Raw genomic sequence first — 26,664 nt, 5'->3', positions numbered from 1 at the left:
GCGCATGAGTAAATCTCAGCGCCAGCCCTTCGACTATCATCACGTTGAGTTCATCTACTGCCGCTTGACACAGGAGAGGCCAGGAGAGGCCCTTACTCATCACTGTTAAAAAAATGAAAAAAAAAACGATTGTTTCGTTTCCCCCTAAAGTAATTTTAAATGGGTAGGCTTTCTTTGATGACTTCAAATGTTTGTGGTTTCAAAGATCTTCCAAAACAACAGGAGATAATGAACCTTGTGCGCTCGCTCGGGCTCGACGTGCTTTTTCTGCAAGAGACGAACTTTCGAACGCGGCACGACGTCCTGACCTTCCGTACTAGATTTTTGGTTGAAGCCTTCTTCTCATTAATGCAGACGAAGTCGCGTGGCACCGGTGTCGTGTTTCTCAATCCGAGGTTCAGGCGGGCTGCGCATTGCCTCTTCGATGCAGAAGGCCGTGTTATTGCAGTTGACATGTGTATAAACGACCAGAAAATCAGATTCACCAACTTTCACGCACCCGTGGATAGGTCTCTTTTCAATGACTTTTTTAGAGGTACCAGGTCATTCCTGTTAAATTCAGAACCGTGCGTGTTTTTAGGTGATTTCAACTGTATTTTTGATTCAATTCGAGATGTCCTAGGCCCTAGTCAAGGACAAAGCACATACTATTCGAAAGAGGTGCAGAAAATATGTACAGAGTTGAAGCTGGTCGATGCATGGACAACGCTTCACGGGAACACCTTAGGAGCCACGCACGTTCAGGGTACGTCTCAGGGCAGGATTGACAGAGTCTATATTCCTAACGAGCTCGTTGCAAGTTTAGAGACATGCGATGTCAATTCTTTAGCGCCTGGGGAACGCAAGCTCAGCGACCACATGCCAGTGCTGTTGAAATTGAAGGGCCATCTGGGAAGACATTGCTCCAAGTTGTGGCGAATGAATTCATCAATTTTAAGTGATGAAGTTTCGGTATCTGAAATTCGCATGAATATCTATGCGTCTTTGGAAGACACGCCGCAAATTACGCCGACAGCATGGGATCTCTTGAAGGACAGATGGCGTGTGATTGCCAGGAGGCCGGGAAAATGCGCGATGCACGTCTAACATCACAAATGAATAAAGCATTAAGGTGTAGTCAAATCGTTGAGTGCGCAGGTAATCTAACTGGCGCAATTCAAAAGTACGCTGGTGCCAAAAAGGCTAAATACGACGTCTTGTTGAGGGCAAGGTCCGCGGCTATTAAACGCGCAGAGGAACTGCACCGGCGTACGGATGAACTAGGTAACTTGGCATACGCACAGCGAGTAGGGGTAAGAAAACACCAGCCCAGTATTATCGGTGCAGCACGGACGGAGTGTGGAAGCTTCGTCACAGATATCAAATCAATCGAGGAGGTCTTTAGGGCGCATTTCAAAAGGCTCTGCTCTGCAGATCATCGCTCCAAAGACAGCAACCAGCATCAAAGAATCGCAAACTTTTGTGAAGGCTTGCCCACGCTGTGTCCTGAGGCGTCTGATATGCTCTGCGCTGAGGCGACGAAAAATGAAGTTTTGCAAGCCTTGAGACAAAGGAACACTACCACGGCTTCAGGTCGAGACAGAATATTGACGAGGTTTTATATAACATTTTTCGACGTCCTAGGCGACGCACTTACTGACATTGTTAACGAGTTCATTGTTGATGGGCAAAAGCCGACGCCGTTCAGCGACGGCCGTGTAGTCTTGCTGCCAAATGAGGGCATTGATCCTGACGATCCACGGTCATGAAGGCCGATTACCCTCCTTAACACGGACTACAAACTTGTAGCTACGATCTTTGGCTTGAGGCTAAAACCTTTTCTGCCTGATATAGTGTCACTCACGCAAACGTGTGCAGTGCCGTGTAAGTGAATCTTTCAAACAGTTAATCTGATAAGAGATTTGTTCTACTATGCCAACGCCGAAAATGTTACCGGTGCTTTCGTGTCATTGGATCAAGCTCAGGCCTTCGACAGGGTCGAACAAGACTACCTGTACTCCGTACTTAGAATGTTTGGTTTGCCTGAGCAGTACGCTCGCTGTATAAAGCTTCCATACACCAGCATGACCAATTGACTTCTCATCAACGGCGTGGAGACAGCAAGCTTTCCAGTAACAAGAGGTGTTCACCAGGGATGTACAATTGCACCGGTGCTCGTTGTTCTTTCCACAGATCTTCTCCTTAGGAAAGTTGCAAAGTGCCCTAATAATCAGGGCTTTCCAACAACAGGTCTGGAGTTGGTTAGCATCACTGCTTATGCAGATGCCATCTCTGTGTTCATGCAAAACGAAGCCAGTTACCGCGCTTTCTTGGAGCTGTTAGAAGAGTATGCCAGTTTATCGGGCGCTTTCCTGAATGCGGGGAAAAACAAAGCCCTTCATTTCGGTGGCTTCGGCGGCTCTTTTCCGGGTGGTATTCAATACGTGGATGCCGTAAATGTCCTCGGGGTATACTTTCAAGACGGGGAGGTGGCGAAAAGAAATTTGGAGGACGCGATACATAGAGCCACGAAGGTCTTCGCGTATGCCACTAACTTCAATTTCTCACTTGACGCCAAAGTGACGGTGGTGAAATCCAAAGCATGCGCATATGCTTTTTATAAAATCGGGCACATTGTACTCATAACCAAACTTTTTGCGAGCTGCCTTGCGTCATTGGTTCGAGCCTTCTTAAGGAACGGGAAAACACCGAAAGTTCAACAAAAGTTCCTGAAGCTCCCAAAACATTGTGGAGGACTCAGTCTGCCAGATGTTGCGACAGTCACAAAGGCATTTGCAGCTACAACAGCTCACAAATTGTCTCAGGACAATGACTACCCTGGCCGTAGCTTACTGCTATATTGGGTCGGAACTCTTGGAGCCGCATTCACGTCGGAAAGGTACCGAGAACCTCACGCAAAACACCCACATGCCTTTTATAAGGCAGCCGGGGGCCTCAAGCGTTCGGTTGACGGCGACGCCGCTGAAGAATACTTTGCAAAGCTCGCACCAGCACGCATTAGCGAAATGTTATTAAGTCGCTCGATTACTGACGAGGAAAAACAGAGATGGAGGCCCTGCAAATGGAAGAAATGGCGGAACAACCACGTACCGAAAATAGTTAGAAAATTTGATTGACTGCGGCGATGGGACGCGTTGCCCACTCGTCAGTGACTGTCAAAGTGAGGCTTCGTTCCCAGTGACCACTGCCCCATTTGCGGGAAAAGAGAAACGATCCGCCACACGATGTTTGAATGCATAGTGGCCTAAGGCGTGCGGCACGTCGTGCATTGTCAGTTCGGAGTATCAATTCCTTCGAGCCAACAGCGCAGCTTATGTTAACAACTCGTACTGTACGTCACAATGCTCGTCTTGTGGCGTCGCCAATTTATGGCCGAAGCACCACGACGACGACCCCAACGAGCTGCATACCCAGAGTTACAGAAGATTAGAATGATCATGTTTCGTTACCTTACCGAAAGGATTTAAACTCAGGGGGAAAAAGCCTTTATCAGAAGGTGGCATACACGGTTTTTTGGAGTTCGGGAATGGTAATATTGAACTTCTTTTACTGCCGTTTTAACTCGGGAAAAAAATTGCTTCTCGTTGCACGTAATACGTGAATCTGTTTCAATTTACTGCTTTTTGCGTTTGTTTTCTGTTTGTTTTCTTGAGTGATTAGTGATCTGTGAGAATATTGAAGTGCTGTGTGTTACATCCTGTTCATGTTCTTTTGTTTGTACACCCCACTGAAGTTATTTTGTTACACCAGACATTTGTACTCACCTGAAATGTTGTTACCAGTTTGCAATAAACTTCCCTGTTTCGTCCCTAAAACATCAGCTGAATATTTTGTGCTCCAGAGCTGTGCTCGACCTCAACACATATGACAAACACCCAGGGTAAGAATCGTAACTCCCGTAGTTGTTTGTTTTCGATCCCACAAACCTGCTGCAAAATAAACTGCATAATGCGTTTGAAAAAAAAAACTAGATGCTATAAAGGAAATACTAAAATACCTCAAAATTAGGGTTTGATGGACGCTATGTACCCTACCACCTAAACTAACACATCATTGGAACAGCGTTTTAGGAAGTGCGTCTTTGCATCGTTCTAAAGGAACGATGCGGAAATTAGATTTTTGTTATAGCCAACCAAAATATTAGCATCAAACTTTCAGAAGAGGAGACTGGAGAACTAGCCCAAATAAATTAAGTAGAGAAATCGAATTGTTGATGAAAGATGAGAGCAAGGAAATTGTGTATACGAACATAACCCTGAATATTTAATGAACAACACACAAAATTCTGCAACACCAATGAGACACCCACAACGCAAAGGCAAAGTGCAAGACATATCACAAAGCTTGAATCCAATCAATGTACATTTACACAATTTCCGCAAACATATACCTGTATTTTGAAGGCGTTTGCGCATTAAGGAGTCCTATTTTCATAAGGTAGGCACATAAGGCATTACCCACGACTCCTTGCAACCACCGAGCACCTGTAAACCCAATACAGAACTATAGATATATCAATATATCAATTTTTATTATAGATAAACAAAAATATAAGAAATATCCCTATATCCATATAAACTTTTATATGTATCGCTAGTCAAATAGCGCCCCAGCCCCTTCCGAAAAAAAAGCTATTCTGGTACATTACTCAGAGCCAACAGATAAAAAAGCCATGACAAGTAAAGGGGATGTTTTGAGTATAGTAAATTTAACGTAATTCTGAAGGAATAAAACACGACCAAACTATATTTTATGGCTGGCAGTGAGCAAGCCTGTGACTTTCAAATAACACGTTGGATGCTCTACCAATTGACTACAGTGGCAGGCATCCCCCTTGTTCTTCTTGTGGGGTGTGGAGGTGCATTGAAACGTTTGAGTGTCAGTCAGTGCTACTAGTAGCCGCCATGACGGCGAGTGTTGGACACGAGAAAGAGAGAGGGAATTTATGGTTATAATCGTTAGAGAAGTCGGCAAAAGCTACAGTTTGCTCTGACTACTCTACACTGGAGAAAGGCAAAGGGGGAGCGAAAATTCGATGAATAACGATGGTAAGATAGGTAGATGAGAATGTGGTCTTGTTACGTTGGCTCACTCTAAAGACATTAATTTAGTCCAATTGCTTCTAAGAATGCTACGATGGCTCCTCTAACCGAATTCTGGTGCGGGCGTCAGCTAGAGGACCAAATACTGCTTCATCCGTCAATGATAGAGACTGTTTCTCTGCGTGTTGAAGTCGCATATTACGTGATCTAAGTACGAGGTTACCGCTGACTAAAGACCACCTGGTAATACCACCTGTCATTGCCAAATTACCTGTCTCTGCACTTTTTTACCCCTCCTCATCCTCTTCCATCTACTGAGACGGCTACTATTACTTGTACTGCCAGTAGTACAGCTACTACTACAACCACTGCTACTACTACTAACAGCCCCATTACATTCCAGGTGTCATTGTCTCCGAGTTGCTATATTATTGTGTCTAACAAAAAATGAGCGCTTAAGCTTGCACTTTCATTATATACTCTTCGTTTTACACAAACTTAAAAAAATTTTAAGGCTACGTTCCCGGGGACGCTTTTGCCCTAAAACGTGAAAATAGACATGCTAATACTCTCAGAAGCTTAAAATCATGATTTACCTATATTTGTTTAGGAGGCATAAACAAAGTGGTCGGAAGCTTTTTGGGTTACGAGGCTTACTGGTAGTATTGCGAGCTAAAAAACGCGACTACATCTTGTCCTGAGCCCATTACGTCACACAGAGCTGAAGCGACACGCTGTTTCCCCGCTGAACACAGCCGGCTTCTCGCGCGCTCTACACAAACGCGGATGGCACTGTACGTACGCTCGTTGTGGAGCTTTCAATTTTCTGCCTTATTAGTGCTTTTTGCATAAAAAGTTAAGACTTTACCATGATCTAGGTGCAGCTAAATAAGCCGCAGTAATATGGCATCCTTATTGGTCATAAATCACCTCGACGGCTCAATATTCTACATGCTTTCTATTATGACAATGTGTACTATAGCTTCATGTGTGTTCAGGATTCTCAATGTAGTCTTGAGTAGGTATTCTTTCACGCTGATCCTATACACTCACAGGGCTTCAGACAAGGTAGACGGTACTTCACGTAAAGATAAAAGGACAAAACTGATCTGACCCAGTGTCATTTCCTTTGCTAATTTTGTGTAATTGTAAGCGGTAGAAAGCTAAATTGTTACCTGGAAACCATTAGCATAATTCTTCATTCACTTCGCAGAAATTAATCATTGCGATACCAAACCAACTTCAAGCATATTACGAGTTACGGTATTTCAACATTGCTATTTGGCCAGAGCATTCATTACAGCATCGTGACTGTATGCCCATTCATGCTCTGTGTTTACCTTTACCTTAGCTTATAGTGGGTATATAACCTGACCTACTTTTGACATGCTGATTTTAGTAGTGGCAGAAATGATCGCGGAAGGTGAGACGCAAACCCTATTTTTTGTTTCTTTTTCTTACGTTTTAAAACAATACGGCAAGCGCATATAATTAAACTCCCTGCGGCCTTTCCTAGCTTCTCTTGCTCATGTTAGGCTTGCGCAAAAAAGTTGGTATTAGTCATTTGCAGCAATGCGCCACCCTCAATGTACCTAAGTGAGCGGTATAGCTTATTCGGACTTCTGGTATTGTAGGTAAGCAGTATTGTCTCGTCGCAAAATATTTGCCTAGGCTGTGGCATTCCTCATTTACCCCAGTTATGTGATAAATCGCAATAGGAATTCATTTTTGATAATCCAGAGAAAAAGTGTAGTTACCCACCATAGTGGTCGGGGGTTAGGGTGACTGATGTCCGACTCGCAGGATGCTGTATGGATGCTCGGCCATGGCGACCACATTATCAACGAAGGCTGAAAAGCTGCAGGTTCTTATCCTTGGATTTGGGTGCCTGTTAAATTAACCGAGTTGGATTTAAATTCCATAGCCCACAACTACGGTGTCTCGTAATCTTTTCGTGGTTTGGGACGTGAAACCCACCACAATTATCGGTAATGAAGAAGGGCCGTTCCAGATTCCGAGATTTTCAAACGACTGGATTGTCTCTTGCAGGTGGTCTACTATTTTTGACAGTCAAGCACGGCAATAAGGCTGTTCAAAGAACATTCTGAAGTGCTCACTTCTGACTCACAGCAATCGGCTGATCTCGTCAAATCACTTTGCAAGGCAAGGCTTGACCATGAAGCTGGCATGGCTGCAAGTCTGCGCTACTCTTCTCAATTTGCAGTATTTCCGGACTACCGCTGGTCAGTATTATTGTTAGGTGTTAAAACAAACTAACTGAATTTATAAAAAAACTCTATGCTTTTAATTAAAGCCCTGCCAATATGCATCATCTAGGCGAACAAGATATTCACAATTTGAACGTGCTGCAACTCAATTCGTAAAGTAGTAAGTAGTTGTAATCTTTGGCATCAAGCTTATTGAACTTTGCGTTATAAAACATCTCAGGCAAACCGTAATTGCATGCTAACTACAATAGCAAAGTGCATTGTGATTGAATAGCACATAACATTCTATTCTAGAACAGGCTGTGCAACTTCATGAAATAGTATCCCATCAGGCTTAGATACTTTTGTAATTTTATTATAGCTTCACACTTTCGGTGCAATTACTCACAGAAAATTTGCAAAAACAACGCATATAGAATCACCCATGTAAGTGATATTACATTTGATGACATATAAGAGCGCAAAGAGACAGGTATATCAGAAAGAGAAAAACACAGTGCGCTCTCTCTGATTTCCCTGTTTCTTAGCGCTCAATATGGCTCCAAGTTTTGTGTATCAACACGCTCAAATAAAATGACAAGGCTGATGTTACGTTTATATAAACCCCCAAGACACATTGCTGAAAAAACACTCGAAACGTAATGAATAACAAACGGACGACTTGCGTCTTGGTAAGAAACGAGACACTAAATGTTATTTACGATGTTTACGTGTGTATAGTGTATGTGCACAAAATGCTGAAGAAATGTTAAGAGCCATTTTCAAAATGCAATTCAAACCAGACGATGGAAAGAAACAGATACCTTCAATCATTTCACGCAGCCTTTTGAGGAGTCCAAGATTGCCACGAGTACGACTTTCTTCAGACGCGCATGTTACGTCTCTAGTGGGCTCAATGAATGTCGGACGAGACTATTATGATTCCTTAAAAAAAGTAACACGTCCTTTAAAGTAAGCCCTATACGTGGGAAGACAATATCACACAAAAGAGTAAAACATCCATAACCTATACTTTTTCTCAAAGTGGAACAATGCCTTTCTACGAACGTTCATACGGCTAACAAAAAGCCCGAAACAGACACGTATAGTATGAAAATACTTTGATTTTGCTATGGCCATAGTGGTAGCTTGGTGATTATAGTGTTCAGCTGAGGAACCGGCAGATGCGTGTGTGATGAAAGCCGCGGCGGCCGCATTTCGATAGCGGAAGAATGTTAGATTGCCATGCAAGCTTCAGTGCACGTTAAAGTTCCCCAGGGGAAGGGGGCACTATTTGGAGTCCCTCATTGTGCGCATCTCACAGCTCGAGGTGCTTTGAGGCATCAAACCTCACTTAATCATTCAACAAACCACAATTTTTCTATGACACCTCCTCACGAAGCATAAATGCGCTATATCATCTAGGTATAAATTGTATACAACAGGTTAGAAGGAGTGCAACATTGCGGGAGGATATTGTGTGATAAGCAACGCTCAAAAGCAGCAACGATAGTTCTATGGTGGCAGGAATTAGGCCAGGTAGCAGGAATTATGAATCCAGCAGCTGTATCTTGAAGGCCTTTTAGAAAATTAACAGCTATTCTGCTATGGCGACCTTACTAGGTGACTGCGTGCTCTATAATCAGTTTATGCTTTCACTGCTTCCTGCATTTATTTGACATGAGACATTGCACCCCGAGTTCCTCACCTGGAATATCCAAATACTACTAGGGTGTTTTAGGCAATGTATTCAGAGTATTTGTCTAGGTAAAGCGGAGCGAAATACAGGGCTATGAGTATTTCGCTGTATTACTAGTGTATCTGACGAAATTTACCAAGTACATTATGTCTGCTAAAGAATTGTTTATCAATATACGGAAATTTCCAACCATTCACCAGTTGTAGAGTCATTCACGCTGCGTGTGCCTCTGTACAAAACAAACTGTACAGCGCGAATTTTCTTTGATATTTGGCCCAATGTCATTTAAAGATAAGTAAAAGAAAAGCCCGTTTAGCAGAGACGGCTGCTGAACACTTCGCGCTACGAGGAAAAGGAAAAATGATGTTCGGGATTTTATAAACGAGTTTTTGCGTCTTAACTATCACAATGCTACTAAACTTGAACCTGCATATTACCAGAGAGCCAAATATTCCCTAACAATAAAAAAATCGTCCTTGCCAAAGAACAAAAAAAACATTGCTGGCAACGTAATACTGAAAATGTTACCAGACCTCACAATACAATGATCAGTAATAATCATGTGCAAATATATATATATATATATATATATATATATATATATATATATATATATATATATGTGTGTGTGTGTGTGTGTGTGTGTGTGTGTGTGAAACTTCTGTATACTGACCTGACTAGTGAGAAATATTGAAAATCTTTCTCTCCTGTAAAAAATGCCCAGGATCTGCATGTTACACTGCGAATGTCGTCGAAAGACGATAGCTTTGTCTCTGGAGAAAGTGAGCAAAACGTTTATTTGATGTTCTGCGCATGAAAATCGGTGAATAGTATCCTGGAAGCACTGCGTTTGAGTGCCTCAAGCGTGCAGCGGAGGATAACGAGCGCATCGCGGATGGATGGATGGATGGATGGATGGATGGATGGATGGATGGATGGATGGATGGATGGATGGATGGATGGATGGATGGATGTATTGATGGATGGATGGATGGATGGATGGATGGATGGATGGATGGATGGATGGATGGATGGATGGATGGATGGATGGATGGATTGATGGGGGGACGGACGGACGGATGGATGGATGGATGGATGAATGGATGGATGGATGGATGGATGGATAGATGGGTGGACGGACGGACGGACGGACGGCAGGATGGACCGATGGACGGACGGACGGATGGATGGAAGGATATGGCTGTACCCTATAGATCAGGTGGTGGCTAGCACCACCAAGCCATAATACTTAATTAACCAAAAACTAGATTTATTTTTTTTTCTTAAATTCATACTTCGCAGTGGATTCGTACTTTGCAGTGAATTGAGGATACGTATTTCGTAGTGAAGGGTTTTTCACTCGTGTTTTGACTTTATCCACCAATCAGATAACCTACTTCTAGTTAATTCTACTCGCTTAAAGTCTATTTTGCCCTCACTGTCCCTAAACCCCAATGCTTTGAAAAACTCTGCGCCATCATCCTGAACTATAGGGTGAAGTCCTTTACAGAACATTATCAAGTGTTCTGCAGTTTCTTCTTCCTTTCCACACGCACTGCATACCGTGTCTACCCCTTCGTAATTGGCCCGATATGTCTTGGTTCACAATACTCCCGTCCTGGCCTCAAACAATAGAGAACTACTCCGAGTATTATTATAGATCCTTTCCTTGGCAATTTCCTGCTGAAAAGTTCAATAGATCTCTAGTGCGGACTTCTTAATCATGCCAATTCTCCACAGATCGGTCTCAGCTTCCTTCACCTTCTTCTTAACCGATGATTATTTTTGGTTTAATCCCTTCCTGTTCTTATAGTATTTACCAGTCAATTTCCTGGTTCGCTTCCGCCATTTTGTTGGACCCATTCGACACGAGCGCCATCTGGCAGTTATCTTCGAAAACGAAGGAAGGAATGCGCGCCATTTTTTGGGGCGATAAACAGTAAAACGCGTAGCGACAGGCAGGTGCCACCACTGTGTCGTCTTAGCCAAACGTTGGTGATACTTGTCTTTTTGAGCATCGCGTTGTACTGTCAGCGCAGCGTGATAAACGCTACGGTCCTTAGAATTCCTTGTGTGTACCTTCTCCAGTATAAAGTTACGCATACAAAACATTGACGTGTTGTTATGATAACTCGGATATATGAAATAATTGCTTTCTAATTGACAATCACATAAGTATGAATGCTGAATTTGGAGCTATATTGGTGGGCGCTGTGGGTGGGGTCGGTCGTTTGAGATATCGTGAAGGGCAGATGAACCGACAAGTGTACAGACAGACAGACAGACAGACAGACAGACAGACAGACAGACAGACAGACAGACAGACAGACAGACAGACAGACAGACAGACAGACAGACAGAAATCTTTCCGTCGGAAGTCCCCAAGAAATACTACTTTCTTCAATAAAAAGAATATTAGAAGACGGAGCACAATATTTCATAACAGAGCAAACACTGGTCCTCTCCTCTAGAGCAAGCCCTCTCCTCTATCCGTACGAAATTGCTAGCACTCCTATTGAATCTGTTAGTACCTTCAAATATCTTGGTGTAACTATCTCCAAAGATCTCAATTGGTTTCCGCATGTGTCCAACGTCATCTCATCCAGTAACAAAACCCTAGGCTTCCTCAGGCGTCAATTACGCAGCTCTCCTCCTCACGTTAAACTCATCGCATGCAAATCTTTATATTCGACCAAAACTTGAGTTCTGGAATCGTCATCTGAAATCCTCATCAATCTGGAATCCTCATCAATTTTATTTCATAGACGCACTAGCAATGGTGCAGAACCGCGCCATCAGGTTCATTCACTCATAATATTCGTATAACGTTAGTGTTTTCTCATTAAAGGCGGCAACTGGCCTGCCCACCCTTTTTTGTCGCCGTCGCCCTGCCAGCCTATCCCTGTCTCACAAAATGTATTACAGTGCACTCAATCAGCCACCTTACATCTCACCGCCTGCTCGCATATCCCTTCGTACAGGCCATTGCTTGAGTGTTTCTCGTCCTCAAACCCGTACTCTCACCTACTCGTCTTCTTTTTTCCCACGCACCATTGTAGACTGGAACGGGCTTCCCTAGGCCGTCGTTTCCACCACCAACCCAGATGCTTTCAGTGATGCTGTAAAAGTGCACCTCTCGTCCTGAATGGTCATGTATCATCTATTCTTACTGTACACGCACCCCTTATGTAATGCCCCCACTCGGGGTCTTTAAGGAAATAAAGTGAAAGTGAAAGTGACAGTGGCGTCAGGGTGTGGTCAACTGCGTTGCAGCCACGTTCATCTTCACAGAGATAGAGAGTATTTCCTTTCTACAGTCTGATGTCTCTGCGTTGGGCACAGACGGCTAGAATTTATAAGTGTTTAAAGCGTCTGCACTAACAAGTGTGAAGTAGAGGGTCCTGCTTTTTGCTTTTTTTAGTTAGGCCTACATAGGAAGAAACGCGAAGAAAGATGTGACATGAAAGCGAGACTTCAAAATTTTCTTGTTCGAGAGAGAGAGAGAGTGACAGCTGTGTTGGTTTCAGCGGTTTGCTGAAAGGGTCTGCACCCTAACGTCAGCCCGAAATTACCTAGCATGGTAACTATGTGCACCAACAGCATAACAAACTGCTTATGTACGGTACACACAGAATAAAAGAAGACAATTTAGGGCTACGTAACGCATATACTGCATTTCGCCTCCATCGAAAATGCTGCCGCCGCAGCTGGGATCATCCCGCACCTGCGGGTCTGCAGCCCAAGAAACGTTTAGTGGATGTTGTATGAGGCAATTGTAGTGTGAATTTGAACAAGTGAATGAATAGATAACTAGCCCAGAACAGGTACCAGACCTGTGACCTTCGTGTACCACGTTCGGTGTTTTACCAACTGATCCACCACGGCAGTTACCACCCCCCTCCACACAATATACTTTCCACCCTCATCTACTCCAAGATCGCAGGTTGCGTCCCTGCCTATGGCAAGTTATATTTTTCATTCAATTTATATATTTATTTGGGGCTATATATGCCAAAAAAACATGGCGCTGACAGACACTCCCCCGTTTATTTCACATTAGGCTGCGTTCATTGCCTCAAGTTTTGTTATCACCCCGTTACCCTATGTTCAGTGCAAACCGCGCCTATGGTGTTACAAAAGCTTCAAGAGTGTAGTAGATCGTTTTGTTGATGACGACCGCTTCATGAACCATTCTGATTATTCTGGAACCTACGTCGCCAGCAATAATAAAGCTAGAACTTTCGTTGGCAAGTGTATAAATGCCGACACGTTTCGCCGTTTTTCAGTTGATCAACGGCCGACACTTTGTTCACCGCTATCAGTGCCAGTGTCTTACTTTCCTTTTGCGTGGCCACAAGTTCAGCCCGAATAAACCGTTTCATCTTCAACGTGTAGTCGGCTCTCTTCCTTTACATCATGACCCCTTGATATCTGCTGGAGGTGCTGCGTCGGTCATATACCGGACATCCCTGTCAAGTCGTTCACCCAGCCCACGTTTTTGATTGATTGATTGATATCTGGGGTTTAACATCCCAAAACCACTATATGATTATGAGAGACGCCGTAGTGGAGGGCTCCGGAAATTTAGACCACCTGGGGTTCTTTAACGTGCACCCAAATCTGAGCACACGGGCCTACAACATTTCCGCCTCCATCGGAAATGCAGCCGCCGCAGCCGGGATTCGAACCCGCGCCCTTCGGGTCAGCAGCCGAGTACCTTAGCCACTAGACCACCGCGGTGGGGCCAGCCCACGTTTTGAAAAAGAAACCGATGCCAGCCACGAGCACCGAACAAGCCACAGTCAGCAGGGTTTACCTCCAGAGTACGGATGTCTACAAGACAAGGCTCGGAAGACCATGGCCATGACCTCGACTGCGGTAACAATGATGACTGCTGCTCCACAGCTCTCGATCGTGATGCAGCAGCCAAGGGAACCACCGATATTTCATTGGTGTCCGTTTTAAGTCCCGAAGACTTGGCTAGAGACATACGAACGTGTGGCCGCCCTCAACAGCATGATAAACTGATTTTGTACTTTGCCCCTCACCTAAACTGAAGGAACACAGTATATTTAGGCACATTTCAGTCTTTATTCAAAGTAATGGCCTCAGGATTAACCGACAACACGGCTTCCGCTGCCAAAAATCAACTGTAATCCAACTACTAGAAACTATACACAAAATTTTAGCAACACTGATAAACCATTGTCTTAGAGTTTAGACGACCTTCGACCGTGTATCCCATCAAACGTTGTTAACAAAACTAAAACCTATTCTAAAGATGACTGCCTTCTTCGATGGATAGAGGCGTACCCTACGGGTAGGCGGTGGACAGTTGTTGTTGAAGGCGCTGAATCTGTCTCACCCATTATGAACATCTGGTGTACCACAAGAATCTGTCCTAGGTCCTCTATTTTCTACTGAATGATTATGACAAAGTAAAAAACATGCAAGGTAAAATACGGCTGCTTAGAGACGACTGCATACTTCACCAAGAAATTCGCAGCAAGGTGGATCAGGCTCTGCTTAATTCCTTTTTATCTGTTAGGTACATGGCGCTTAGAATAGCAGATGAAAATTAGCCTAAAAAACAATTTCAGTGGTGGTAACGCGCAAAAAAATCCATTATTCTTTGAATATAGCATCAGCGGTGATAACCTATTGTTTTTTCTGTATATATATATATATATATATATATATATATATATATATATATATATATATATATATATATATATATATATATATATATATATATATATATATATCGGTCTAGTGATCACGTGAAGCCTCAGGTGGAATAGTCACTTAATTTACATTAAAAATACAGCCATCAAAAAGCGGGGTATCTGAGGAGGACCGTCTCTAAATGCAGAAGTAACATAAAATCAATGGCGTTCAAGACATACATTAGGCTAATGTTAGAATATGCTGCTCCTGTCTGAGGTCCCTACACCCGGTCAACCACAAGTGACATCGAGAGCATACAACTAAAATCAGTCAGATTTTTCTTTCAATTCTTATCTTCGTCACACATTCATTAGTGCTTTACTACAGGACGCGAACCTTGAACCTCAAGACGTACGCGTCGACGCCATCGAAAAATAATCAAAATTTTATACCCATTTCACCACGGCACGTCAAAATAGAAAAGGAATAGTGCATCAAACCGAGTGGCGAGCACCCTACTCGCTCGTCTCATTCGCTCAAACTATCTCAATATTCCTGCCGAACTAACATCTTCAAACAGTCTCTTTTTCTTCGTGCCATCCGCGAATGGAATTCAGTGCCTGAATATGTACTGCAAAGCCCAACCATGCCGCCATTTGTCCATGCTCTTACTATTCTATGACACAAGGTGTTTCAAAATAAACATATCGTTTTTATTGCTGAGCTGAGCGCTCAGTAAGCAAATAAGTGTTCTTTTGTGTATTCTTGTCATTATTAGTTTTCTAATTTCTCTGTTGTTACTTTTTTTAAGCTATGGTTTGTTTTTGTTTTCGTTCTGTTGTTTTCCCATGTATTTGCTTGCTGGCATTTTCACCTGCAATACATTGTATTTTTGGATTACATCGTTTCCAGTATTTCACATGCTGTAAATACTCTTGAAGACAGATCTCTTGACTTTTTTCTCTTTTACCACAATGTGTATTCACAGTTTCTTACTTTTGTTTGTTTTAGCTTTTTGTACAACCCATTCCTGATTACGGCAGGGCTTGCAAAGCAAGCTGCCAGAAATATATAAATAACCATTGAGACACGGAAGAGAAGCTCCGTCCCGTCTACTTTTATCTGCAAGACACGGCAAGGACGTGAAATCGGGAGTCTACCCTTCAAACGTGAGACCTATTCTGCGGCGCGTTCCAGCAAATGTTCACGAGCGTCACTCACAAAACGAAGGCCACTGCGTTGCTGGAGACTCGAGTGCAGCTGCCCAGATAAAATATTACCATTTTTCGGAAGAAATAAACCACCTCTTTTGCGACGCTGACCCCGACATGTCCGATTAGAGGAAGGTCCGTTCGCTCATGCGAGGGGTCAAGCAAGAGCTATTCGCCGGGCTGGTCAGGTTCTGACCGAAGACGGTCACCGAATTCATTTCAGAACCACCTACTATAGAGAAGACACTCAAGATGCGGACACGGCAATGCAAACTTAGCTTCACGTCTACAAGCTGCGCTGACATCCAAGCGCTAGAAACCGCCGACTTGCTTGAGACCATTCAAGCGATCGTGCAAGAAGAGCTGTGAAAATAGCTTCCTTCAGCACAGCCTCGCGTGGAATCCATTGCGGACGTCGTACGCCAGGTGATCCAGCAATTCTTGAACGTTTGTCAGTCTCCAGAGCCGCAGCTGAAAGTAATGAGCTATGCTTCTGCCGCCCGCCATAATGCCCCTTCTCCCCGCCCACGCCAGGACGCCACCCCATTGTACTTCCGTCACCAGACGCCACCAACGTCCTACTGTTTGCCAGCAGGACAGCGCAGTGCACGGAGGAAAACAGATGTTTGCCGTGCACTTGACAACCGCCAGCTCTGCTACAGTGGCGGCGAGGCCGGACACACCTACCGCCATTGCCAGTACAGACAGATTGGCCTACGGGGTTTCGACATCAACGCGCCATGTTCACAACGCGGTGAACGACCACATGACATCGCCGACTACTTCGCGGGAGCGCAGTCGACATCCCGGCAACCTTATCGTTCACCGTCGCCAGGCCACTACGCCTCACCGCACCGTGGGCAATACACCGGCTCTGCTTGGCACCGATCTCCGAACCCTTACCCGGAAATCTAAAGGCAGCAACCGATATAGGTGTGGTTGCTGTACGACAAACTACCGAAAATCCTCACTCCACCAACGATGCTGCCGCCGCAACAAAACCGAAAGCACCAACAAATAGGCGTAGCCATGATCTGACGCCATGGCCCAACCACAATGCTCGACAAAGAACCAGCGACCTCAACGAAATATTTGACGGCCACCTCGTCGCTGCTCTCGTCGATACCGCGGCCAACACTTACGTTGTCCGCGGTCCTTTCGCGATGAAGTTGAAAAAAGTGAGGTCTTCATGGCAAGGTCCTGAAATGCAGATCACTGTAAATCACTTAATACCATGAACGGGAGTCTGCACAGCAAGAGTCAACATCACTAACCAGACTTATTCTGCGAGCTTTGTAATCTCACAAAATTCCTTCAGGGTCGGGGTACTTGGGATAGACGTTCTGAGTCAACGTGGCGCTGTCATCGACCTGAGGTCTGAGTTAATCACACTAACCTCAGAATGCACGCTACGGACCCCTTCAACGTCATGGAATCACGGATTGAATGTGCTGGAAGAGCAAGGCGCCATGTCGCCTTTCTTCAGCGTTGTCATTTCCGTTGGCACCGAAAAAGCCGAAAACCTTGAAAGCGTCATCGAGGGTTATCAACACCTTCTTCTTAAGCGTAAACTTTACGTCGCAAGAGGCATAGCTGAGCTGTGTGACGGCAATGCAAAGGTGGTGCTGACAAACCTCAGTCACAAATGCAGGCACCCAAATTGTGGTACGACCGTCGTCTGCAATGACAAATTCATGGAGGCCAGCAGTGCCTTCGCCCTCTTCAATGCTGCCGAGACTGCTTCAACAAATCAAGGCCCTGAACCAAATTTCGACGTCTACCCGGGTCTTTCGAAGTGCAAGCGATACCGGTTCAAGTCCCTGTTTTTGTGCGATTCAAGGTTTGCTTCTCATCATTTTCGAAAATTTGACATACCCAAGTCTCGAAACATTCTATAATAATGAAAGAAAGTGACCGATCAGTTCGACAAAGCCTGTACCGAGTCTCGACGCGCGTACGCAACGCCGTGACAAAACAAGTTGACAAAATTCTACGCGACGACATCATTCAGCCGCCCAAGAGTCTGTGGGCGTCACCCGTGGTATTTGTGAAGAAGAAGGACGCGGCCCTGCGTTTTTGCGTTGATTACCGCTGCCTGCACGAAATCACAGAAGAAGGATGTGTACTCTTTTTCACGTATAGACGACGCCCTAGACCAACCCCACAGTGCAAAATACTTTTTTCGATTAACCTTAAAACGGGCTATTGGCAAATTAAGATTGACGACAGAGATAGAAAGCAGACGGTCTTTGTCACGCCGGACAGCCTCTTCGAGTTTAAGGTCATGCGATATGGTCATTGCTCAGAGCCTGCGGCGTTTCAATGTGTTATGAACACCTAGCTAGCTGAAGTGAAAAGGTGGACTTGCCTCGTGTACTTGGATGACATCGTCGTGTTTTTCTCAAGCTTCGATGAGCATCTGCGGTGACTTAAAGCGGTACTTCAGGCTATCAAAACCTCTGGACTAACCCTCAAGCCAGAAAAGTGCCACTTTGCGTACGAGGAGTTGTTCCTGGGACACATGATTAGAAATTCAGGAGTCCGCCCGGACCCGTGGTTACCAGCCGCCATCGCTGATTTCCCACAGCCCACTGACAAGAAGGCTGTACACCGATTCCTCAAAGTGTGACCTATTATAGGTGCTTCCTGAAACGTTTTTCACAGATTGCCGAGCCGCTAACACAGCTCACTTAAAGCAACGTCAAATTCAAGTGTGAAGCGGCAGAAAAGAACGCATTTTAAAACCTAAATGACGCCGCCAGACACCACCGATGTTTACGCAATTCGGCAAACATGCTGCAACAGAAGTACACACAGACGCAAGCAGCGTAGGAATCGACGCCGTGCTTATGCAGAGGACTGACGGCGTTGAAAGGGTTATCAGCTTTGATAGGCGGTCGCTATTCAAGGCCGAAGCCAACTATTTCGCAAAAGAAAAGGAGTGCCTTGCCGTTATCTGGCAAGCGTCAAAGGTTCGCCCCTACTTCTACAGCAGGCCTGCCGAAGTTGTGAGCGACCACCACGCCTTGTGTTGGCTAGCTAACTTGAAAGTTCCTTCGGGTGGCCTCGCACGGTGGAGCCTCAGACTACATGAATTCAACGTGATCATCGTTAACAAGCCTGGAAGAAAACACTGTGACGCCAACTGCTTGTCTCGAGCCCCCTTTAAACCACCGCCGCCCGACGGCCTGGATGAGGACAGCTTGTTTGGAAGAATAACTGCCGATGACTTCACTGAGCAACAGCGAGCTGAACCGGAGCTCAAAAGCCTTGTGGAATACCTCGAGGGCAACAGCACGACTGTATCAAATGTTTAGACTGAGGTCATTTTTCTTGTGAAACGGAGTTCTTTTAAAGAAGTACTTTTTTTCCCTTCGAGCCAACCCCCTCTTCGTGGTTCCTTCAACAAAAAGACCAGAAGTACTTGAGGCCCTGGACGACGACCCGAGGGCAGGACACCTTGCTGTTTCCTGCACGCTCGCGAGGATCCAAGAAAGGTATTACTGGTCACGCCTTAGCACCGACGCCGCTCGTTACGTGAGGACATACCGATACTGTCAGCGGCACAAGACACCGCCCAAAAGGCCAGCAGGCTTTCTTTAGCCGATATAGCCACCTCGCTGACCGTCACAACAAATCGAGATGGACCTACTGGGGCCGTTTCCGACGTCGAATTCGGGAAATAGTCGTCGTAGCTACCGACCACCTTTCCCGCTACGCGGAGACAAACGGCCTGACCAAAGGTAGTGCGTCTGAGGAAGCCTAATTTTTCGTCGAGAACCGCGTCCTGCCTACGTACACTTCGGAGGTGTTCATTATCGACCGAGGTATGCCATTTACTGCTGAGCTTACCCAAGTGGTTCTGTCATATAGCCAGACACGCGACCACCAAACGACAGCGTACCAGCCACAGACCAATAGCCTCAATGAGCGCCTAAACAAGACCATCGCTGACTTGCTGGCCACGTACGTCAACGTCGAACACAAAACATGGCATGCCATCTTTCCGTACGTGACCTTCGCATACAACACCGCCATGCAAAAAACGATGCAGAGGACGCCGTACAAGTTGGTCTACGGAAGGACGCCAGCTGTACTGTTTAGGAGTATATTGGGTAGAATGACCAAGATCAGGCCGGTGATGAAAGCAGGACTTCCAATTAGCAAACTCGAAAAAGTTACTTATTTACACTTAGAGGAAACGTTTACTGGTCCTCGTTGATCCGGCGCCGCCATCTCAGCTTTCTCGGGCCCCTCTCATCTCTCCTCCCTCTTGGTCCTTTTTACCCCCGTATATCCCGTCTTTTTTCCTCTCTTGGTACATTGGTACATTTCACGACCGGCAGGGGCGGCTCGCAGCAAGAAGGGGGTTCAAGGTGTGTGAATCATCTACACGGAGGCCGACTTCCCCTCAGCTCGAAGGGCACAATTGACCAGTTCCGTCACGTCGACCCATCCACTTCAACACACAGCGTCAACTTTTCCGCTTCCCGAAACAGCGGCCGCATTCGGCGGGGCTTAGTTGTGACGCCAGCGCGCCCGTCTCGCGACACCATGGTCAGCCCCGAGTAAGAGTCGCCGCATTCGCGGAACCGAGTTCTGGCGACAGCGCGCCCGTCTTGAACACGTCACTGGCAGCGGGACGCAACACGGCAACGACCCTTGATGCCATGTTACCCAACGTCTCCAACGAAGAAAACATCGATAAAAGCCAGTACTTTCAGCACGCCGAAATGGCCCGAGAATTCGCCTGCCTCCACATCAAGAACGAACAGACGACGAATTGCCGCAGTTACAATCTTTGACGATGCTTCGTGTAATATTAGCTCAGTGAACGTGTTTTGGTATTGACGCCAATACGTGGACGTGGACTCAGTGAAAAACTTCTGCGATTGTATTTTCGTCCACACAGGGTATATTGACTTATCAGCCCACTCGATTACGAGGTTGTCTCCGGCGGCATCATGAACTCTCAACGACGCCTATCGCGACCTTAAGTCGTCCATATCGCACGCCTCAAGCAGTTTCATGCGCGTTAGTGAACTTAAACAGTGTATTGCGTTGTTGTTGTTGAATGCTATGGGCAGCGCTCTTCGTTATTCTGAAAAGAAAGCACGCACTACTGCTGCATTTTGAGCTGGTGAAAAAGTATAAACATAATGAATACCTCAAAACTACCCGTCGAGTTATACCGTTTTCAATGCAAACAGTGCGAGAAGCAAAAGCGTTAAAGAGTGCATTATGACAGTTCGCTGATACTCCGCGGTCTCGTTACTTTGATAATTTTTTTGTCTTGCACAATAGTGCCACGTTCCTGTTTCCAAGTTTTTGTTATCGTCCCAAAACACCACACGATTCTCAGCGCAAACCGCGCCTGCAGTTTTCGAGAAGGTTCCGGACTGTAGTAGATCATTTCGATAAGATCACGCCCACTGTGCGAACGGTACAGATTGTTCTGGATCCTACGCCACCGCCAGCGATAACGCTAGAACATTCGACGGCAAGAGTATAATTGCCGACGCGCTTCGCCGCTTGTCAGTTGTTGATCGAAGGCCGACGCTCCGTTCGCCGCTATCAGTCCGAGACTGCTATCTGTGCGGGACTGCTGCTGTAATTGGACTTTCCGTTTACCGGGCACAGGTTCGCCCAAACAAACAGTTAAATTCTAACACGAAGTCTCCTGCCTTTGGCCACGTCACCACCCCCGTGACAATAGATAGACATCTAAGGTTAAACTTCCCAAAACCACCATATGATTATGAGGGACTATGTAGTGAAGGGCTCCGCACATTTCTACCACCTAGCACCATAGACAAGGGTTTCAGGGGTCTTCCCCCTGTTTGGTAATCGGTGGCGTAGCGGAGGATGTCTCAGTACCGAGGCCTCGCATTGATTGGCTGCAAGGTATCCAGAACTAGTCAAGTACTTCGAGCTTACAAAATTGTCAGTCTGGTGAGGTTGGCGTGTCTCGTGCTTAAAAATCACCTGAGCAAGCTCAACATAGTGATTACACGTAGCTCTTCACGGTGGAAGTTGTTAGTGAAATATGGTTTTAGGTCTGTGTGAGTGCGCTGCGGTGGCATTGACGGCCACGCAACATCAGCTACTACTTTCATCACCATAGAGCGCCCCCTATCCTTCATACAGTACCATAATATGTTAGTGCAGAATCTGAGCTGACCGGAGAATAATCTATAAATACATGGACACAAAAAAACAGAAGGCTATACAATCCCCGTCGTCTTGGGCGAACGCCTAAGGAACCTTGTGAGTCTTTCTGTTCTTGTTAAAAAACGAAATGTTTTGGTGATGGAGGGGGGTGGAATTCCTGTTGCCAAGCGAAGGCAGAAAACGCATGTGGATGCCACTGTAGTGACCCAATGGGAAGCGTGATCCAATTCGTAAAGTGCTGACAATGAGAGATTGTCTTGTGGTCTTTTCACAGACTCCTTCAACCAAGTTTGCTACATGCAGTCTCCGATGACGTCACCAGGTGCGTTGCCTTTCACAATGGTGGATCTTTGTCTGTGTAGCCACATCATTATTGGCTTTGCTACCATTGGGGATGACTACAGAGTCAACCTCAACTCTATCGGTGGCCACGAGGCGCTTACCTCCTTTGCTGAGCTGCGCAAGCAGAAGCCATCGCTGAAACTGATGATATCAGTTGGAGGAAGAGGAGATGACAAAAATTTCAAGGACATGGTCTACAATGAGTCCAACCGCCAGAGGTAAAGCTGTTCAAATTTTGATGGATGTTTTATTTCCCAATGAAGAAAAATATGAGAAATGTGCGCAATTACCAAGCTACAAACTATGAAAGCAAGGTGTTGCTCAGCGGCTGATGGTTATAGGTGATTTTTTGATGTGGTGAATTGGAGCAGCCCTGATTGACCAAATTATCGTTAATATCTTGGGCCAGCGAAGTCCCGTGCGTGACTTGCTGGGCAGCAAATATTCTTTTACATTAACTGGCCTAAACATTTACATGCGTGATTCTTTAGCATGTATTGCATCATCGAAGTATGTTATTATGTTTATTATACTTCTGGCTAACATCTTACGCATCTATTTGTATCAGTAACCACGAGTAGCTGTATTTGAAAATCACCATAGCAGCATCCATGCAGGTGCGACCACCTGATTTGGACTCAACTCGCGCTTGCTGTTCACAACTGCCCAGGCAGAAATAAATTATTAAAAAGTTGTGTATGCCGTCCTGCCATTTTATGGCGACAGAAATCATCTTGTTCTTAAGATCATGCTTGTTCAGTCGCTCCTGCAAAACATTGTCCACGGATATCTGACAGGAATTTTTGGTAGTAGTCTAAAGCAGAGGTGAATGCATTGCTCTCGAAGCTTCAGGCTGCAAATATCAAGTAAATAATTGGTTTCTGACTTATTGGTCACACAGTGCACGGCAACTTCATGAGATTTTCTGGCTGGAAGGAACCCGCTTAGGCAGGTGCTGCAATTCACTGATATTGGGGAGGGGGGCTGGGGCACTGCTGTGTACGCGTATGCGCGCACGCGCTGTGGGAATGACGAGTGGAAACGCACTGCAGATGAAAACATAATGAGCAGCGCAGCCCAATCCCACGTTCTATAAACTCCAGTTCCATAATCTGAGTGGTGTCATTTCATTTTCTTTGAGCAAACCAGCTGCGAAAAATTGTCACAACAAGAGAAAAAAATGGCACTAGCCTAAGAATGTTTAGTTTTAACTTGCAGAAGCTTTAATTATTCAGGGACGAGTATCACTGAAAACCGCGTTGGTAATGTTATGCTCAATATGCCCAAAAGGTTTAGCTGTCAGTGCATTATATTGTTGATATTCTAAATACATCTTCGCGCAATTCACATAAATACCGATTACGGAGTGTGTTTTAAGCTTGCATTGATGTTGAATCTTGAGGATGGCACATAATTATTCCACATGAAGAAAATTACTTTTTAATATTTGTGGGACCCACATCTTTTTTTTTAGAAATCAGAAAGTGCGGTAACACACCCTCGCGCCTACATTCGGTTGGCTAAAAACTGATAGGGCTAAAAAAATTTGAATGAAGTTACGAAAAATGAGCACGCTGTTGTTAATTATGGTATTTGTGGCATGAAATGAGCTTACAATGTACGAGGAACTGTTATGCTGCTCTTTTAGTTTATAGAAATATTATACTGGTATTCAGCATAGTAACTGTGCACCAACATTAATACCAGACGGCTGAAGATACAGCTGAACGAAAGTCCCTCATAATAAGTTCCATTCTTGGTATCCTGTAGCTGACAAAACAGACAGCTTGGAGAAGACAGTTTCGGAGACGAATACTATTGAGCCTACATGGCTGTCCAAACAGCATGGTGGTCTGACAGAGGGGCACGAAATCTCCCAGGATCTCGCCAATTAAAAAAAAACAAAGACATGACCAGCTTTTGCTAGGCGATTGATGTCATCTACGTTGAAATTTTTACAGTGCTTGAACAATAAACAGGTCAAAACTGCAGCAATTCTTCGGGATATTCTTAGCTTTCCCTTGTCGGCAAGAATTACGTCACGCATTCGTCATGCGTACTCGTTACGTTCTCCCGGTGACTTGGGTTCGATGTTGTGCTTCAAGCTGTTAACGTCGACTACTTACGCTTCTAAGTACAACGGTATTTCAGTTCATCCAGGTTCATTTGATTGATATGTAGTGTTTAATTCAGCTATGTTCAAGAAGGTCTGATATTGTGTAAGGAAACACACTGGAGGGCCCACATTTAGGAACGTATCTAGTGCTAAAACGTTTTGTTCGAGAGAAAAATTAAGGTAACCACAATGCGGGGCAGATTGTCAAGAAATCTTGCTGACCAGTAAAAAAAGTATTACGAGAGAGAAGCTTTGTGAAGTACACGCCAGTCCAGCTCAATATAATCTGATCCAAACACGTGACCCTCCAGCATGCTGCGTTCACTCGTTGGTATTAGGTTTGACTGTATAACAGTAATAATATTAGTAATTGAAGCTTTATGTCCCAAAACCAGGATGTCACTTTAACGACCTTTCATATGACTCCTATACTAGACGACACATTCAAAATAACGCACGTTCTCAGTAGTTCAAAAGTCTTAGTGCATATCATCGAAAGAACTCATTGCGATAATTGTCGACATAATATAGAACTTCTTTTTTGGTTAATTTGTACAACAAAAATTTATATTTTCACTAATCAGCTATAGTTGTACGTATGCTAATACGACCAACTGGTCGCTTTCAACGTTAGATAACCATGATGGTTTTTTCTACTCTTAGCTAACAGTAAATGATAAGTTTGAGATTCTCGTTAAATGCGGTGGCACAGCCTTTGCAGCCGTTATCCCGAACTTCATGTATCAGGCCGCTTGCTTCAATATGCAAGCGAGTGATAAAGAGACCGAGAATCCAATATGTATTGCCCATTATACTGCGTTTCACATTGCTGGCTCAAAGTTATTTGTGGGTTATCCAGGTTTGAACGATGGTCTACAGAACATAGTAAATCATTGGGAACAGTCAAGTCTGAACAGAAGGAATGTCTTGCAAAAGCACTCGATTAGCTGACTGTACATCATGTGTGTGCAGACGACAAGAGCAGTGTCAATACTACCTAGATAATTTTAGGCCTGCTTGCTGCTTCTGAAGTAGGCTGTGACGTCATCCCAATTACACCGACGTGTTTCGCTGCACAGACGTGCGTATACGCTTGCTCTCTTCACTTGACAGACATGGACTCCCAAACCTGACGAAGGTTCTTGTGGCGTGCTGGTGTGCTTGTTGACGACTCGACAAGACCGTGTTTTTCTGTGTCCGTGAGCTGCAGCGTGGATATGTCATGCACTTTGTGCACTGAATATATATTCGCAATCTGTACGGCTGCGATTCTGAATGGTTGGGCGATGCTGCATTGCAAATTGTCGTCAAAAAAGAACTGAAGTTGCGACTATTTTCTTTTTCTAAGGACAACTAAGCCCCACCGTAATGTTCTAGTGGGTATTGTACTTAGCCTCTGACCCGCAGGTGGCACGATCAAAGCCCGGCTGTGGTGGCTGCATTTTCGATGGAGGTGAAATTGCAATAGGCCCGTGTGCTTAGACTTGGGTGCATGGTAAAAAAACCCCACTGGTCTAGATTTCCGTAGCCCTTCACTACAGTGTCTCTAATAATAATATGGTGGTTTCGGGATGGTCAACCCCAAACTAAAAATTGTTATTATTAAAATTTTATGCGTGTAGACGCTTAAGGTAAAGCACTTTCTGATATAGTTTTTAGGTATGTGTTCTCTACTTTGAGTTGGAATACCCAAGAGACACTAACAAATATAGCAATCTAAGGACCGGCAGTGCAGTAGAAGCACCCACGGTTTAATCTATACCCAGTATTGTAGGCCCGTATGCTCAGATTTGGGTGCACGTTAAAGAACCCCAGGTGGTCGAAATTTTCGGAGCCCTCCACAACGGCGTCTCTCATAATCATATGGTGGTTTTGGGACGTTAAACCCACATATTTATCAATCATCAATCTATACCCAGTGCAATCATTTTTCCCAAGCCTTAAGTTATCGAAACGACTACACACAACTGCGAAAAAGGCCAGAGCAAGAAGTAAACGCCACTCCTTGGGCCAGTCACAAGAAGTGTTTGTGAAACGACAGTTTTTGCTTTCTCTTGTAGTGGTCATCACCCATATACTGTGCTAAGTAACATACATGTGGCTGCAGCACACACTCTTCTCAATATGTACGTGTCTACGAAGACAGATGTTCGAAAGAGTACAAAGAAAACGACAGAAACTTTGTAAATGAGCGCGAAAAACTGAT

At 44.9% G+C, this 26,664-nt stretch overlaps 1 protein-coding gene across 2 annotated transcripts in view; it reads left to right on the top strand.

Moving 5' to 3' along the window:
- LOC119177855 (acidic mammalian chitinase) overlaps positions 1–26,664 on the top strand; it is a 126,110-nt gene that overhangs the window by 41,437 nt on the left and 58,009 nt on the right. For both annotated transcript variants that reach the window (XM_075887389.1, XM_075887390.1), the window contains exons 3-4: positions 7,092–7,285; positions 22,275–22,560. In XM_075887389.1, coding sequence (XP_075743504.1) covers positions 7,219–7,285; positions 22,275–22,560 — 353 coding nt within the window. In that variant the 5' untranslated portion in view covers positions 7,092–7,218. The remainder of the gene's footprint in view (positions 1–7,091; positions 7,286–22,274; positions 22,561–26,664) is intronic.

Source organism: Rhipicephalus microplus, chromosome 1, assembly GCF_043290135.1.
Source record: "Rhipicephalus microplus isolate Deutch F79 chromosome 1, USDA_Rmic, whole genome shotgun sequence".
NCBI lineage: Eukaryota > Metazoa > Arthropoda > Arachnida > Ixodida > Ixodidae > Rhipicephalus > Rhipicephalus microplus.
The sequence above is the reverse complement of the archived record's forward strand: the minus strand, read 5'-3'. Positions and strand labels throughout refer to the sequence as shown.